We start from the raw sequence: 18302 nt of genomic DNA, 5'->3' as shown, positions 1-18302 counted from the left end.
TCATATAACATCTCTTTGAGGCTACTTAAGTGGATCACTTAAACATAAATTCATGTGATAGTGAAGTTTCACAAATAAAATCTTTCCTTGCCAAAAAGAAAATATATATATATATATATTCAATAAGGGGGTGCGTTTCGTTCATCTTACGGTATCACAAACATGCAAAATTTAAGTATATATCTTTTGTAACATTATAAATGTCTTGTCACTTTTTATCAATTTAATGCATCCTTGATGAATAAAAGTTTTGTTGTTTCTCTCTTTACCACAAATGTTAGAATGGTATTATTGTTTCCACAAATAATGTTAATTCGTTGCGCAAAGTGAGGAGACATTAACCAAACCTGCCACCCTTTTGTGTTTGTATTTCACCTCGTTATTTTGAGTTTTCAGTTTTGGACATTTTATTAAATCAGTGTCCTGCATTAACCCCTTAAGTGACACCCCCCTTTTTTTTAATAGACATGAAAATGCACATTTCGAACTTAAATGGTTGTAATTCAAGAATGCTTTGGAGTATAGATGTAAGATTGGTCTTGTTTTAAAGAAGACATTTGGCAGATTTTTGTAGAAGTAAAATAAATTAAGTTAAACAGAAAAAAGTTCTAGAAGTTTGAGTTTATGAAAATGTACAATGTTAAAAATTGTATTCATATTTTATATAAAATATATATTTTAAAAACCTGGTGGACTCAAAAAATAAGCTTTCAGTGAGATTTTGTTTGGGCGCAGTACCACACTTTTGCACTAGTGGACATTACAGCCCTTATAAGGGTGCCTCCATCTCCATATGTTGTTTGAGTCTGAACCATTATTTTTACAATTGTCATACAATTTATGAAGTAGACATCCTATTCAGAAGTAGCATTGGAAGTTTGGCAGATTTTGAAATGCATTCAACCTCTAAGAAACACAGAAAGATCACGTATGTGCATTATAGCTCGCTGCCACATCACTAATGCTGAATCTGTTATTTATTTATTTATATTCAAAACATTTTCAGACCTTTTTTCTAAAATAATTGAACGGATGCTATCTTTTGAACTCTTGGCATGAAAACAAACTGAGGTTTCTACCAGTCTTTCATGATTTTTCATGTTCATCACTATTTCAAAATAAAGGTCTGAACCTTTAGGAGTATGAAAATGCCAATATAAGGGGTTAAAAATGTACAAACAATCATATATCATATTTTAATATATAAAAAAACATTTGACATTTTAATTATTCTTATTTACAATTTACAACAGTACACAAAGTAACAGTAAAACATTGTCAATCATAAAAAAACGTATAAAATAGCACATTTGCGTTTGTAAAATGAATGAGCTGCGACTCAATGTTAGAACGGCTTTACATTCACTCAGGAACTAGAGATGTTCATCACGATTATGAGGAAAACACAGAATGAAACATGACAATCATACTCATAACAGTATTCAGATATCAGTGGAAAAATTACATCTGAAAGCAATGAAGTGAAAGCCCTATAAAACATGTTGAACGAGATTTGCTTAGTGAGTTAAGGTCACTGTTTGCTAGAAGAGCAGACTCTGGGATAAGAAGGCATATTTGATGCTATGCATGTTTGTTGAGATGTATTGGTGAGTTTATGTAGGGGTGTGTGTGTGTGTGTGCAATGCAAAAAAACACAGTCATATGCTTCATCCACAATACTACATTGCTTTTCCTTTTTGTCTTTTCTATTTCATTAAAATCACGATTCTGTTAATCCCTCCAGTCAGAAAAACCCGGCAGCCATTTTGGATAAAAATGTCTGCAAGCAGTTTCCGAAGCTCACTCTCGGCTCAGACGGCGTTGTGGCGTTCGGTTCCTGGCTGCCTTGTAAACGGGATCTTTGAAAGGCAGAAAAAACATGCGATCAACATACAGAGTAACTGCGTACCAGCAAAACATGATCTATATATCACGGTTTAAGTATCACACAGACCAAAACCAAACCAGACATGGGCCGCACATTAACTGGCTGTTGCATTGTTTTTCGAACTTATTAAATATCTGCAAACATTATGGTATTTATATGCTTAAGTACAGTAAAAAAATTACTTAAGGCTACTGTATATCTGATGCATTTAATCTCTAAAGGCGAATGTCGCTGAAATATCTCAGTGTGAAGGATCTTGGAAGGCAGCCTTCAGTCGCCCTGTCCTGAAGGACACATCGGATCTATCCTTTGCGGCCTTAAATCACCCACAATCCTTTGCACATATTCATTATGAAATATAAGACAAAAATAATGTTCTCGGACATGAAAGTATAGATGATATCTTTTGTATTGCTGTAAATTAATCACTTTACACTAAACTGGCAATAATGTAAGCCACTGGGAGACCACATGCGGGTGTCATCCACAGTAATGTGTTAATAGAAAGCCAGTTAATATGAAGATTTGTAAAAGCATTAGTCCAAAATTAAGAGCGGGGGCAGAAACATTTATAACGTAACAATTCGATTTATAAAAATTTATGCACACTTCCTTTTCCGTCTCATTCTAGCGTTTAATGCTGAGGACTGTGTGTGTGTGTGTGTGTGTGTGTGTGTGTGTGTGTGTGTGTGCATGCGCGCTGACCTGCTCATTCATGATGGCGGAGAGCTCGGTCAGCATGTCTTTATAGTGAGCTTTCATCTCCTCCTGATACTCCAGCTGATCTTCTTTTATGAGACGCTCGTTCGCTCTCAGGGCCTGTCCACACGCGTCTGCAAACTGCCTGAGCGACGAGAAACAGCACAGTACAGTTACAAACACACTTAAACCTTTCTAAAGTTAGTGTACGTCACTTCATAAATGCACAGGCAAGCGCACAGAGAGATTTGCACTCTTCATATCTGAGACCACACATCTAGAGTTGTGCCAGAGCGAAGGAAAGTCACGGTTTTTATGAATCCTCCTGGATGGGCCGTTACAATGCATGAAGAAGTACCTGAAGATCTCTTTCAGGAGTTTGACTTGGTTGTCTGGGTATTTCTTGGCGTTCTTCTCCTCGAGGAAGGCTCGGGCGTAGGCCATGGGACCCGCATTTACCTAAAACACACACAAACTTCATGAAATACATTCTTATTTTACAGTTTTTGTAAAATCCTGTCCTCATTCATTCACCCTCATGTTGTTCTAAACCTGCATGTTATTTCTTCTGCTGAACAGAAAAGAAGATGAGTAACCAGACAGTTGATGGACCCCATTGACTTCCATATTAGGAAAAAAAAAATACTATAGAAGTCAATGGATTTCATCAACTGTCTGGTTACCAATGTTCTTCAAAATATCTTCTTTTCTGTCCAACAGAAGAAAGAGACTAATGGCCTATCCCTCCCTTTTCAAACTCGAATGAGAAGCTACGGTGGCCGACGTAACATTTCTCCCCGCATTGCAAACTCTGTAGCGCTGTGTGTTCGCTGTCGGCTACGGTAGAAACATGAGGTCACAATAAACCTTCATTTAAGGGGGTGCCTTAATATATATGTAGATATAAATGACTCATTCTAAGGTAATAAAAACATAACGGTTCATTAAGTAAGGTCTTTATACACCACTGAAAATATAGTTATGGATCTTATATTGCATTTCTGTCAATAGATCCTCAGAAATAATACACATTGCACCTTTAAACTATTTCAAATGCACAACGTGGAGACAAGGAACCACCAGACAGGCATTTATGATGATGCGCTATGCCTGAAGAGTAATTCAGGATGTATCCACACACACACACACACTGCTGTGCGAGTAGTTCACCTTCACACTGACACTGCCCTGCAGTTTGAGCTGCAGGCGGATCATGTCCACCTCCTCCATGTTGCACAGCTGCTTGAGTTCAGACACTTTCCGGCTCATCTCGTCGATCGCCACCTCGATGGGGTTCATCTCTGTGCTCTGCTGCTCCACCACCTCGATGCGCTTCTTTAGGAAGGGCAGACTAGAGCTGGCTGCAGGACACACACACACACACACACTGCAGATCAGATTACTGAGTTAATTACTCTCTTAGTATCCCCACATCAACCTCCACCCGTTGAACGATACAAGCATAGACATTAAACTGCTCTTTTGATTCTATAATGTAAATCATTGCATTATTCTTGAACTGACCGAAGTATTTAAAGGGAGAGGGTTACATTGAAACATGCATTTTAAATCCACTATTGTTTTTAAGTTCTATAGTCTATACAGCATTTAATGCAATTACACCGGAAGTAACTGTAATTAAAGTACAGACAAATTAAGAGTAATCCCTTACTTTACTTTTTCAAGGGAAAAGTAATTAATTGTGTTTTGTTGTCTAATTCTGTAAAAAAAAAAAAAAAAAAAATCGGCTATCATTCTGTATTGGAAAAATAAGTATCGGGCAGTCTTTCTATATTCTATAAAATACATATTGCACACACTGCAACACATTATTTTCTTACTCAGTCTTGTTTTGCAGTACAAAACATTTACGTTTTTTAGTAAATCACGACATTTACTGGAGAATCAAAATTACTTAAGATATTAATTCTTATTTTTTTTTCTGAAAAATAATAGTAAAATAAATCTAAATCAAGTAGGTTAATGCTTAAAACAAGAAAACAATATCTGCCATTGGGGCAAAACAAGTCGATTTTTCTGACCCAATTTGCAGATTTTCTTTTCATGTTTCAAGCATAAACTCACTTCATTTTGATCAGTTTTTCAGAAAACAAAGACTTCATTTCTTGTGCCATTTTGCTTCTCCAGTAAAAGTGTCTTGATATAAGAATGTTTCGATATTTGTATTGGAAATCAAGACAAAAATACTGAGCAAGAAAATCAGTCTTTTGCAGTGCACGATACTTTTATACTTCAGTCAATGTGTCCGTGTCATTGCTCGTGTGAAGTCAGCTTGAACCGGCATTTGCAACCCATTTTACTTCCGTAATCGATTTATGGGTTAAAAGTGCAGTAAAAGTTTTTATTGTTTTGTTTAGTTTTTTTTTTTTTCATGAGAAAATTTGAGAAAAATGCTCCTTGAAAGTTCACTGAAATAACTTCCCTATCTGATATCACACAAATCTCTGCGACAGTAAACAGAGCCTGACAGATGAACAGATATGTTTTTTATAACTTTGAAGGGTGCACAATGTCTGCAATAATTTAACTATTAAAAATGGCATACACAACCAAACGTCCTAAAAGGAATAGGAAGCTGAGTTTCTGCTCTAGAAATGAGGAGCGTGTTTAATTCAGTGGCCGAGTCAGGGGGAAGCTCCAGAATGGCTAACAATGCGTACAGCAACAGTTTTAGTCGAGGGAAAAAAGGTCTATATATGAAAGTGGTTTCCTTTTGGTTCAATTTTGGCGTTGATTTTAAGTGCCTTACTGGTCAGGATGGTTTTTCTTTTGCACTGTTCCTCCACGTCTCCATGTTTTTTCCCAGAAAGAGTGAAGGGCGTCTCAAAGACAAAGCGACTGATGTTGTGATGGTGCTCGAAGTCGGTCTTCTTCTCCAGCTGCTCCTTTTCATTGAAATAAGGCACTACATAGGTCACTTGAATGTAGGCAAATCTGGGGTCCAGGTCTTTAGGATTCACCTGAGAAAAACACACATGAACTTTAAAAAAAAAAGAAGCTCATCCTAGTTACTTCTAGGACTCCTAGTTATTAGTTACCTAGTTATAAAAGATATGTCCTACACTGTAAACCCGAATAAGTTGGCAAAGCTCAAATAATTTAAGGTAATTAGTTACATCAAGTTTTTTAAAGTAAGAAATGTAACGTTTAAGTAAGCAGAACATGCAGATGTTTATTTTGTAATCATACATTTTAATTGCTCTTAACTTGAAATATTTGAGTAAGCTTATTCAACACACAACTTAAAATGATCATGTAATCTCAACTTAAATATTTTTAGTAGTGGAAACTTGGCTAGCTTTAACCAGCTAATTAAAAAAATGCTACCTTGCCAATTGGTGACCCAATGCTTTGATAGCATTAGCATAGCATAGCACTTGATGAATGAGTACAGCAATTGAAAACATTTAACATACACTGTTCTCAAACCAAGCTCATGCTCCACTCGTCACCATGATGTCCCCAAAAACCCCAAATACCAGAAACTCTGCTAAACTAGCAAAACAAAACATTACACACTACTAAATCTCCCACTTAACATTAATCTGGCACAAAACACTTACTTTTAGCACTTTTAAGTGTCATGGCAAAGCATGCTGGGAAATAGAAATCCCAGCCCAGTTTCAGTTAAATTTAAGTTTGTCTAAATTAAAAGAAACAAGTTCATATAACTCAAACCAATTAAACAATTCATTTAAAATGTGTCAGATTTGTGAACTCAAAAGAAAAAGAAAGTTCTAAATACTCATAAAAGTTCATTTGATTGAACTAATTTGTATAATTTAAGTTGGCCCTACTCAAACCAATTCATTATTTTGAGTGTTAGGGTTTACACCAGATGTTATTCATGGGGAGGAAGAAGGGGAAAGGTGGTAAGGAGGATCCCGCAGGACACACCTTGTTGGAGTCTTGGATCATCTTGACATTATCAGCCCCAAACTTGTCCGAGTAGAGCTTGAGGAGTCTTTGAGAAATCTCCGACAGTCCTGTGAGCTTCGGCTCCTTGTAGATGAACTCCTTGCTCTCCTCCTCCTCAAAGAAGCCCTGGCGGACACAACATGACACATGACTTCGAGATCACGAGGCAGGAAGAAATATATAACGGCTCTTATTAGAGATCGGTGTTAAAGGTAACTCGACACGCTGTTAAAACGACAGCGGTGTTTGACAAAGCACAATGAATTCAACTTTTAATGAAGGTTAACAGCACATTTAGATGTCTCTGTCTGAAACACATTTACCTGAAAGCACTCACAATGTACACATAAATACTGAGGATTAGAGGTCAGGATTCATTCCCAGGAGAAGTGTGGTACGTTTTATCAAACCACGTGTGCCGTATGCCACACACATTATTAGCATGTAGGGAGATTATGAGTGTTAAACCGTAAAAGGTGCAGAACAGCTTAACTGAACCAAAGATGAGAAAACTTACCACTGCCTGATATATACAACACACAGGAGAGAATAGAGAAGTGTTTAAATACATTGATTTATGAGATAAGCGCTGGGGGAAATCATTTTGGTTCCTTGTATGGACAGTAAATATGTATTACGTATATGTATGTAAATGTATATGTATTGCTTATTACTCCCCTATGACCATTTTAAAGTGCCCCTATTATGTTAAAGTCTCCTACAACAAAGTGAAAAAAAAAAACACTTTCATTTTCTATAATAAACATCGCACATCATAACATTTTTCAATGATTCTGAAAAGACTCGTTAGATGAATCAGTCTCTCTAAATCCCTCCTTTCTGAGAGCTGCTCTGCTCTGATTGGTCAGACAGCCCAGTCTGTTGTGATTGGTCTACTCTGCTCTGATTTACAGTAACGATGACATCGATTTTACCATATCAATCTGAGCACGAGTCCCATGACCCAGTCTGTTGTGATTAGCATACTCTGCTCTGATTGGCCAGATGGCCCAGTCTGTTGTGATTGGTCTATCGCTTACTGCGCCTGTCTGAAGTTAAACGCTCATTACCATAACTGAACTTCAGCTCCGGAGGCTTCCTAAAGCTCAGTGATTGTACTCACTGTAAAGACAGTAACGATGACGCTGTTATTTACCATATCAATCTGAGCGTGAGACCGATGATGAAACATGGGAAGAACTAGTAATTCAACCCGGACTTTTTTTCGGGGTCCATGTTAACGGATTACATCATTCACACCGCACACAGAGGCTGAATTAAAGCCACAGTGCATTGTTCTTGATCAAAATGGACCTAATCAACAAAAAAATCATGTAAGTGATGTGTTTTGTGTTTCACAATCACCATATAAAGTTCCGCGCTGTGAAAAAAACAACTCGAAAACACCATGTCACTGTACGTCCCAGATCTAACACAGTTTTGGCAGAGCGCACGTGGATCTTTTTGCTTCCTCCAAAGCCACTTTTTAAAATAATTAAAAAAATTATACTAATACTAAATAAAAGGTCGGCTTCAGGATCGGAATTGGGAACCAGTGGGTTGAGGTAACAACTGCACATTTCCACTTTTTTCCCCCAAAATATGATTACAAGAGTTTGAGTGATTGAGTGTCTTACCTGTCCATAGAAAGCCACGCGATAGTACCGACCAAACAGACGTTTCTCTGAGTTCACAACCTCAGTCACCTTCAGGTATGAGCGGTGAATGTCATAGTACAGCTCCGATAACCGCTACACACACACACGCACACACACACAAACACAGTTGATAAGCATGCTCCCTCATGTTCATTTTCTTTTAAAGTCAACCAGTAAACAGTCCAAGTACCTTGAAGTCTCGCCTCTTCTCGAAGACCGCTATAACAGGTTTGTTGATCTCTGCAATGAGCTCGTATCTCTCAGACTTCCACAGATAATCCACGCACATCTCCAACTGCTCCACCAGTGTGTCCTACAGAACAGAGGGATTATTCAGTGTGTGTGAGAGACATTTGAGACCATGACTCCTCTGAAATGTGCAAAGTGAGAACGCACCTCTGTGTAAGGAGTGTCCTGGTTGCCAGCGTCTTCTTTCATTGCTCCCTCTTCTTTAACATTCGGAGAGATGTTCATGAAGGCGGCCCAACCCATACTGAATGATGCTGCAGTTTAATACACACACACAGGTTATTCATTCATCCATCTTATATCTACCCATCCATCAGTTCATCCATTAACCCTTTAGTCCTTGTATTCCATCCATTCTCAAATCAGTTCTCACTCCGTACAGTATTTACTCATCATTCAATCCATCTTCACATCCCAGACAGCGACGTAGTGTCGGCAGATCCGGCCCACATCTGGTACACGTGGAATCCACATCTGGGCCGACACCATATCGCTGTCTGGGATCCAATCATCCGTCAATCCATTCATCCATCCGCTTTACTCTCTCTGTTAAATCATACATTAACATCACACAATAACTTAATTTCAAATAATCAGTGCTACTATTAAATGTAAACAAACAGTGTCTTTGCATTGTGATAAACATCCTCGTAATGTGCCACATATTGTGATATTGTGTCTTCAGGCAGTGTTTGCTTGAGTCATGAACACATCAGGTGAGCAGAGAGTGCTTGTGGACACTTTCATTCACATTCAAGTGCAGTGTTGTTCACATCATTGTTTATACAGCGTGACGGGTACCTTGCACAAGCAAACTTTACAGATACACCTGATTATAATAACTGATTAACACATTCCCTTTCTGAGAGCAACGGCCCATTTCAAGAGTTAAACTAATGGACACATGTGTCTGAAAACTATTAGGAGCCGCTGTATTTCATAAGCATGAGATAAATGTGCACAGTTTACATACACTCTCTTCCTGTAGTTCCTTTAATAAGAATAATAAAACAAGCTGACGTATGCTGCCTTCACTGGTAGCACTATTACCATTACTAAATACCACTAACATGGATCTTTTGCCGTGTTAAGAGCCTGACTGAATAGTTTATACTTCATACTTAGCAAAAATAGTTTTCTTTACAAAGATGTTTGCCTTGCTTTTTGTTTTTACTGTTAAAAATATATAAACATCCTTCGAACAGGACAAATTTAGTTAAGAAGCGACATTACATACAATAAAATACAATATACTCTGTAAATCTAGCAAATGTAGGTTTATGCTGCAAGGTTTATGTTAGATTTCTCTGAAAATAAGTCTTACTCTAAAAAATGCTGGGTTGTTTCAACTCAATTTTGGGTCAAATATGGACAAACCCAAACGTTGGGTTAAAAATGTAATTAAAAAATGTAACCCAACGGCTGGGTTTTCCATATTTGACCCAAAATTGGGTTGAAACAACAGTGATTAACTGCTTCATAAGAACATTTGGAAACTTCATAGTCTTTTTCACAGTATTGTAGATTTAAGAATTTCTCACAATCCCACAGAAAACAAGGAACAAATACTGAACAATATTTTTGTAGTGTACACAAACTAACTGAGCAGCAAGGATGCAAAGCTTAGGTTTTGGACATGTATAAATATCTTAGTTATATCTGGCCAAAAGTATAAATATCTTAGTTATATCTGGCCAAAAGTATAAACATCTTAGTTATATCTGTCCAAAAGTATAAATATCTTAGTTATATCTGTCCAAAAGTATAAATATCTTAGTTATATCTGGCCAAAAGTATAAATATCTTAGTTATATCTGGCCAAAAGTATAAATATCTTAGTTATATCTGTCCAAAAGTATAAATATCTTAGTTATATCTGGCCAAAAGTATAAATATCTTAGTTATATCTGGCCAAAAGTATAAATATCTTAGTTATATCTGGCCAAAAGTATAAATATCTTAGTTATATCTGGCCAAAAGTATAAATATCTTAGTTATATCTGTCCAAAAGTATAAATATCTTAGTTATATCTGTCCAAAAGTATAAATATCTTAGTTATATCTGTCCAAAAGTATAAATATCTTAGTTATATCTGGCCAAAAGTATAAATATCTTAGTTATATCTGGCCAAAACCCATGCTTTGGATCCTTGCTGCTCAGTTAGTATTTATATATATGTTACCTAAACATTTTAGGGAATTTGTTATTTGCCACATTTGCCTTTGGTTCGCGTACTGGAGCATTGTTGTCTGTAAAGCTGCTATGAAACAATATGTACTGTGAAAAGTGCTACACACACTAAACTGATCCGGGTCAACTGAGCGGCTTGAAGAAGCACAGAAGTCGCTGTATAGTAAGTAAATGTTTTAGTTTAGACAGTAAGACACATTGGGACCCGTGAAGGGGTCAAGAGTACGGAGGTGAACTCACATTCTCCATCTTGGGGAGTTAGTAAGGGGCTACAGTTATTTACACAGCCTCCCTCTTTGCTCACACTTGGGATCCGACCCTTCTCAGACTTCCAGTAACCTATGATTGCAGAGTGGCATCAGGTTTAACACAGGTTTACTTGCAACCTAGGGCTGGGCAGTATGACAGCACACCGAACGCAAGGGCAGAAGAGTCCGTTCAAAGACATGTTGCTATATTGTTAAGAAGGATGAAATGATAGGAAGTAGCACCTGTGAAATTTCCATTCACTGAATTTCCAGCAAAAAGAACTATATGCTGTTACCATTATATTCAATGAGTCATATTTGAATAGGATTTTAGTCATACTGCCCACCCCTATCTCAGACTCAGAACGAAGCGAGAGCTCCAGCATCTCATGTAAACTCACACTCATGCACATGCACATGCACATGCGAGAGCCAGACAGACTGCCAGCACCAGAGCAAAGACAACGCATCCAATGACAAGGCCACAACAACTCACAGTATGAGGAATAAAGCGAGTGGCAGGAAGCAGCTAGGAGCATTTTTCATTCATAATGAAGTACAGCACTGAAAAAAACAACAGCAACTGAGCAGCAATGATCAAGGAGCAAGTCAAACGAAAGCTTAACAGCGAGGTTATTTACGCTGAGTTTACAAAAAGAAAGGAGAGAAACCATCACATTGACATCAGCATGCATCACGTAAACACGGAGGTCTCACCTCTCCTCCTCAGGGACTCGGCTATAAGTGCGGAGATGTGGATGTAGCACATGGCCGCCTGAAGGGGACAAGGAACACAGGTTTTAAAATTGCACATGAGCGTCCTCGTCCTAAAGTTCATATACACTTGTTTGTCCTCTGGTTGACCTCAGACAGGTCTCCGTTTCGGACATGGATCTTGGCCATGCTCTCCAGCCAGGTGCGTCTGAGCTCAGGTGTGCTGGCGTAGGAGTTGGCCAGACTGTACTGCAGGTCCACCAACATCTCCGGGTCCTTCTCATGCTCTTTCATCTGAGAGGTTGCCATCAGCACCGTGCGTATCCTCTTGGTCAGGTCCTTCACCTCAGCCGGGAATGTTGTGTTCTGGAGGAAGGCAAAATAACTATTGTTTAATGTTATAACACTAGGTCATGTATTCGGGCTGTTCTAGTCTGAAAATCTCCTGTCGTTTCTCTAAATCCTGTTTGAATACATTTACTCATCCTTCCCTCGGGCCATTTTGACCCGAAAGTACGTTTTTTAAAAATGTGTAAAAATTGAGTTTTTGACCCAAAAGACCCAAGGACTTTTGTCGCACTTGAACCATGTATATGCACAACACTTTATTTTTTATGGATTCGAGGAGTTTTGTGTTTGAATTTAAAAAAAGTTACAAATCCTTCCCACGTGGGTCAATTTGACGCCCTTAGAAATGCGAGGAATGCTTCAGTACACATAGAAACACATAAATATGCTAAAACTTTACCAAAATATTATTTTATAATGTCTACATGTGTATCTTAATGCACACTGAATATAAACTGGCTTTAGCACCCAGAGGAACAGCTCATTTGCTCCATATAGAGCTATAAGGCCATCTATTGGATAATCATGAAATATGTTATATTATTATTTTTCCACAAGAGGTCGGCAAAGACACCAGATGCAATATATTTTGAGCTGAATTAAAAGTTATGCATGAAATTGTGAGTTATGTTGAATTCAAGTTGAAAGAATGTGAGGAATGTGCTAAAATTACTATTTATTTGCTATTTATTGATCAAATCTAGTAATTTAAAAGGCAAATACAATAAAAATTACAAAAAATATATAAAAAATAGCAATAGAAAATAGAAAAAATATTATCAAAATGAAATAAAATAAGCTTTCTGGACAAAAAAAAGTATAATTTTAAGGCTTTGAGTCATTTTGACCCGCGAGGGAAAGATGTGTTACAAAGTGCATGAGGATGAGGGTTAAATATGGCTCCTTTAAGGACATTTTTTGAGGTGCCATATTTGAACACAAAAGCAGAAGACTAAAAGGGAACATTAATATACAGAAATTGATTACATTCAGTGTTGGGGAAGCTACTCTGAAACTGTAGTTTGACACGCTACTCATAAGTTAAAGTAGTTAAGATACAGTCAAGCCACCCTTGTGAAAAAGTAGTTAGCGACACTACAAGTCACTATCAGCTACATTGAAACTACTCAGATATATTTTACAAGGACATTGCCTATTACAAATAAATGAATAGTTGTTAATAAAGAATGTTTTAAGTAAAATATTTGGGGTTAAAAACAATATAATACAATATAACTGTGATTTCAAAGATTATCCTATTGTTTTATTGTGTAAACTGTAAACTATCCAAAGATAACCGACACACAATACTCTGTGACACTATTGGTCTGTTGACTATAAGTGACTTTGCTACACATCAACTAACTCAGAGTTATTAGTAGACTGTCTGCTTAATATCTGCTAGCACTTTATTGTTATGCTCCCAATATAAAATTGTGGCGAGACAGATTTATCTATGTAATTAATGAGAAACACAGATTCATCATCGTAATTTAAACAGAAATAGACATTTAATATAGAGTGCCATAAAACATCAATTTAAAATGGCTATTCCTTAAATGGTATGTGCGTCCTTAAATGTGTGCTTAAAGTCTTAGATGCAGACGATTTCTATCTTTGGTTTGTATAGATAACATACAAAAGCTACATCCTTTAAGCCTACATCCATCCGATCTCTTCTCAGTGAACCGCAGAAGGAGTGATATAACAGTGGATGGCAGTGAAGCACGGTTTATCTTGTGATCTAGAAGAAACTGCTGCTTTATACACTGCAGGTTCGTCAAAACCCAAACCGGTGTGTAGCTTTAGGTTGCGCTACAACGCTACTTACTGGAAAAAGTAGTCAGCTACTGGAAAAGCTCCAGTGTTTTAAAGGCAACTGAGCTACTGAAAAATGTCCCCAACACCGAGCACATTAACACTGTGGACTTTTATGCTGACATTTTATTTTAGTTTGTAGATGACGGCACAATGGAAAAGAACGATGGCTAACGTGAACATTCAGGTCTTTGAAAAGTAATATTTATCTTCGTAAAATTGCTTAAGTAAAATTGTGTAAGCAGTGCTTCAGCAAACCGCGGCTCTACACAGAACACAGTGGTTATCAAAAGTTATCAAAATGTTAGCAGAAGTGAGCAATTGAGGACTATTACAAACTTTATTGTCATAAAATCTTCTTCATAAATCTGTTGTGTGCCTGCCACTTCTTGGTAAACGTGCAAGTTTTCAGTGCATTTTAACCATATTTTCCAACCCGATCTCACGGCAATGCGTATGATTTTTACGAGGTGGCTAATTTATATGAATTCATACGACCTCACTCATATAAATTCGTACGAATGACCCCTGACCCCGCCCATAAACCTAACCGTCACTGGGGTTTAGACAAATCTCACGAATTCGTACAAGTGAGGTCGTACGAATGTGGACAAAGTACACAACTTCCTTACTTGAGTAAAAGTACAGATAATACTGGTCAAATATTACTCCGTTACAAGTAAAAGTTGTAAAGACCGGTGTTTACAAAAGTTTGTAAAAGTACAGAAGTACTAATTTTTAAAAGTACTTAAGTATAAAAGTAAATTTCAATGCATTGTTTTATTATTGTTGCATGTAATAGCCTACTTAGTACCTTATGCCTCTGAATCTCTGCCTGCCTACCCTCATATCAACATCACATTTATTTCTATAACACAGTTCCAGTCGTGGGATTGAATAAGTCTCTCAATAACGTCCACAATGGTTTCGGACACACAAATGGCTGTTCCCAGTTTTTTGGCTTTTAAATGAATATGTTAGCCTTACTGTTATCTATAAGCTAGTGTGCTTCAAAACAATGACAAAATTCGCATTTAGAAGACCAAACCCAACGTTGAAAATTAAAATAATGTTGATGTCAGAATCCAATGTCAGATTGACGTTAATCTCCAACGTTGGACAGACGTTGTATTGTGGTTGAAAATCGGTTGACGTCAGAAACCAACATCAGTCGAATTCTGACGTCAACCAGACTTTAATTTCCAACCAAAATGCAACCAAATCATCCCTGACGTTACTACTCTCTACTCAAGGAGCTTGACAGAAATGTAGTGGAGTAAAAAGTACGATATTTGTCTTTCAAATGTAGTGAAGTTAAAGTAAAAGTTTCCAGAAAAAATAATACTCAAGTAAAGTACAGATACTCAAAAAGTGTACTTAAGTACAGTACTCAACTAAATGTACTTTGTTACTGTCCACCTCTGCGAATTGGTCGTGAGATAACGTTGTATTTTCTGCTGAATTCATTTGTAGCTCACAATAAAACTATGCTTAGAGGATAAAAACCTCAACTTGGCGCATGTCTTCTGTTAGAAAGAAACATGTGACTATGTGTACCGTGTCGAATCCGAGTGTCTGATTTTGTGGTATGAACAGCTCTGTCTGGCGGCGCAGACATTACACACTGCAGCTTTAAAGTGTTATTTCTGCAAAACTCTCACTTTAAGTGGTGTGTCTCCATTGGCAAAGTTGTTGATGATGGCCAGAGACTGCTGGAAGCGTGAACCACCGATTCCTGCATCCGCGATCAGCTGACTCACCGCTTTAATCACCTGGAGGAGGAGAAACCACACAATACACATCCGTCTCACATTCCCGTAATCCCCAACCAGCCAGAGTTCACACACATATCTACACAAACGCACACACACGGCATGAAGTTTACCTGCAGGTGTGAGCGGACGATGCACTTGCCCTTGGTGAAGTCGAAGTTCCTCCTCATGAGGAAGTAGAGCAGCGCCGCCGCTTCGGTCTGTGTGGAGCTGGAGCGGTGACTGCAGCACTTCAGGATCTCGTAGCACAGGCCGCCGCACAGATCCGCTTTCCCCTGGAAGAACGTGGACGGGAACTGAGGAGGAACGTGAAGAGGAGGCGAGATCAGCACAGGGGGAACTCTCGGCTAGCTCAGGTGTGTTTGATTAGGAATGTTTCTAAAGCACATTTAGATAAGAAAAGAGACATTTCCAGTAGCAGGATTGAGCACCACGGGTTCACAATGTGATCAGCTTTACTTCCTGTACACAGTGCACAGGGTCCCAAATGTAGGTTTTGCCAGACCTGCCAATATTTAGAAATAAATAGACTATTTCTTACAGGTCATGAAGCTTTATTCAGCATTATTTTTATTTAAAGCATATGTGACCCGTGCGGGTGAAAGGAGTGGAAATGCGCACAGGATCATTTCGAGCTACAAGCAAAATGTGTGAAAAAAAAACGTGATTTTGAGGTTTTCACAAAAATAAGTTCATTAAGCCCTTGTCTAATGATCCCAATGCTCTAAATAGCACTTAAACATCTAAAACTTTGGGTGCATATCTGAAGAACAAGCTCAACTGGTCTGATAATACGATGCATGTCTATAAGAAGGGTCAGAGTCGTATTCATGTGTTAAGAAGACTGATATCCTTTGGGGTACGTCAGGTACTGCTTAAGACATTCTATGACTCTGTAGTCGCATCTGTGATTTTGTACTCTATCACATGTTGGGGAGGGGGGTGTTGGAAAAGGAGAAGAATAAGTTAAAATATAGCTGCAAGCAGCAATCACCGGGGCCAAGCGCAAGCAAGACGACAAGACATGCCAAAGTGGCTGGGAGTGTGAGACCCACTGCAGCAAGGAGCAATTAAAGACATTTGAAGATGAATTTTGGCAAAATGGTTGAAAAATCACATACAATAACTAAAAATATGATTATCACTTTCGACCAATAGGTGGCGCAGTTACGAAACTGATGTGATGTGGTCAGAGTGAAGTGACAATGACACATACAAAGTTTGGTGTCAATATGTCAAGGCATTGCAGATATAAAGCCTGAATAGTCATTTTGGCATCATGACTCAACTTTGCCACTGCGGTATACGAAAACGGTTTCGTCTATCGACACGAAATCCATAACTTTTACTCGGCACGGTCTGGAGATGACACGATCCAATTTTGGTGAAAATCGGACGTTCGGTCTAGGAGGAGTTCGAAAAAGTAGGTTTTAAAAGAAAATAAAGATGGCGGACAGGAAGTTTGGCTGACTATGGCAAAATTGGTATCTATGTTTTCAGCATAACCCAAGGAATCTATTGAGATCAGTGTCATTACTATAGGCAAATTTATTCAAAAGTTATTAGCATTTTTGGAAATTTCATTATAACTTTTGACCAAAAGGTGGCGCTGTCTCATACATTTTTGAGTACCTTTAGGGCGTTGTACTGATGACCCATACTGAGTTTCGTAACGATACGTTCATGCGTTCATAAAATACAGCATTTTAGCACATAATTCAAAATGGCCGACAGCCAAAATGGCCGATATGGGAAAATTGGATATCAGTCAACTCAACACGACGCCCTGAATCTAACGAGACCACTTTTGTGATTTTTGGACAAACCGTTCAGAAGTTATAAGCAAAAACATAAATTCTTCATATCTCCGGACCAGTAGGTGGCGCTGCGCCGAAACGCAGCATGTAGCCTCAAGTCATGCTTGTGATGACATGTACCAAATTTGGTCTGAATCCAACAAAGCGTTGTGGAGATACGGCCTTACGTCTGTTTTCGCAAGCGCTACGTAAAATTTATTTGCGCGGTATTCGAGAACGGTAATTCGAATAAACTTGAATTCCATAACTTTTGGTCGTCAAGGTCTGGAGATGATCTGGTTCATTTTTCGTGAAATTCGGATCAACGGCCTAGGAGGAGTTCGAAAAAGTAGGTTTTTTGGAAAATTCAAAATGGCGGGAAAACTATTATGACGGAAAATGACGTCATAGGGTGCAGTCGAATCGTCATGAGCTCAGGAATCAGAGGAAAAAAGAATTTTGTTTCTAGCCCTTGTGGTTCAAAAGTTATTAGCATAAACATGAGTGAAACTTTGGACAGCTGGTGGCGCTAGAGGGAATGAGTCGGAGACTCCAAATTTGCTATGGTGATAGTTCAGGCTGTCCTCTATCACTGTGCCAATTTTCATAAGTTTCCCGCAAACGGTTCTATAGGCTGCCATAGACGCCCAGTCGGAAGAAAAAGAAAAAGAAATATAGCTGCAAGCAGCAATCACCGGGGCCAAGCGCAAGCAAGACGACAAGACATGCCAAAGTGGCTGGGAGTGTGAGACCAACTGCAGCTAGGAGCAATTGAAGACATTTAAAGATGAATTGTGGCAAAATGGTTGAAAAATCACATACATTAACTAAAAATATGATTATCACTTTCGACCAATAGGTGGCGCAGTTACGAAACTGATGTGATGTGGTCAGAGTGAAGTGACAATGACACATACAAAGTTTGGTGTCAATATGTCAAGGTATTGCCGATATAAAGCCTGAATAGTAATTTTGGCATCAT

At 38.2% G+C, this 18302-nt stretch overlaps 1 protein-coding gene across 4 annotated transcripts in view; it reads right to left on the bottom strand.

The window, feature by feature from the left end:
* Positions 1 to 1182: 1182 nt before the first annotated feature.
* The window catches only part of dock10 (dedicator of cytokinesis 10), a 179092-nt gene continuing 161972 nt past the window's right edge, over positions 1183 to 18302 (bottom strand). For all 4 annotated transcript variants that reach the window (XM_079611252.1, XM_079611254.1, XM_079611253.1 and 1 more), the window contains 14 exons: positions 15638 to 15820; positions 15414 to 15524; positions 11737 to 11952; positions 11590 to 11647; positions 10865 to 10963; positions 8581 to 8687; positions 8375 to 8497; positions 8164 to 8277; positions 6506 to 6652; positions 5358 to 5568; positions 3758 to 3948; positions 2946 to 3046; positions 2594 to 2732; positions 1183 to 1859 (listed from right to left, as the gene is read on the bottom strand). In XM_079611252.1, the coding sequence (XP_079467378.1) occupies positions 1812 to 1859; positions 2594 to 2732; positions 2946 to 3046; positions 3758 to 3948; positions 5358 to 5568; positions 6506 to 6652; positions 8164 to 8277; positions 8375 to 8497; positions 8581 to 8687; positions 10865 to 10963; positions 11590 to 11647; positions 11737 to 11952; positions 15414 to 15524; positions 15638 to 15820 (1848 nt within the window). In that variant the 3' untranslated portion in view covers positions 1183 to 1811. The remainder of the gene's footprint in view (positions 1860 to 2593; positions 2733 to 2945; positions 3047 to 3757; positions 3949 to 5357; positions 5569 to 6505; positions 6653 to 8163; positions 8278 to 8374; positions 8498 to 8580; positions 8688 to 10864; positions 10964 to 11589; positions 11648 to 11736; positions 11953 to 15413; positions 15525 to 15637; positions 15821 to 18302) is intronic.

This window comes from Phoxinus phoxinus, assembly GCF_949152265.1.
Source record: "Phoxinus phoxinus genome assembly, chromosome: 4".
In the NCBI taxonomy this organism is placed as follows: domain Eukaryota; kingdom Metazoa; phylum Chordata; class Actinopteri; order Cypriniformes; family Leuciscidae; genus Phoxinus; species Phoxinus phoxinus.
Note: the sequence above shows the minus strand (reverse complement) of the source record. Positions and strands in the feature narration are given on the sequence as shown.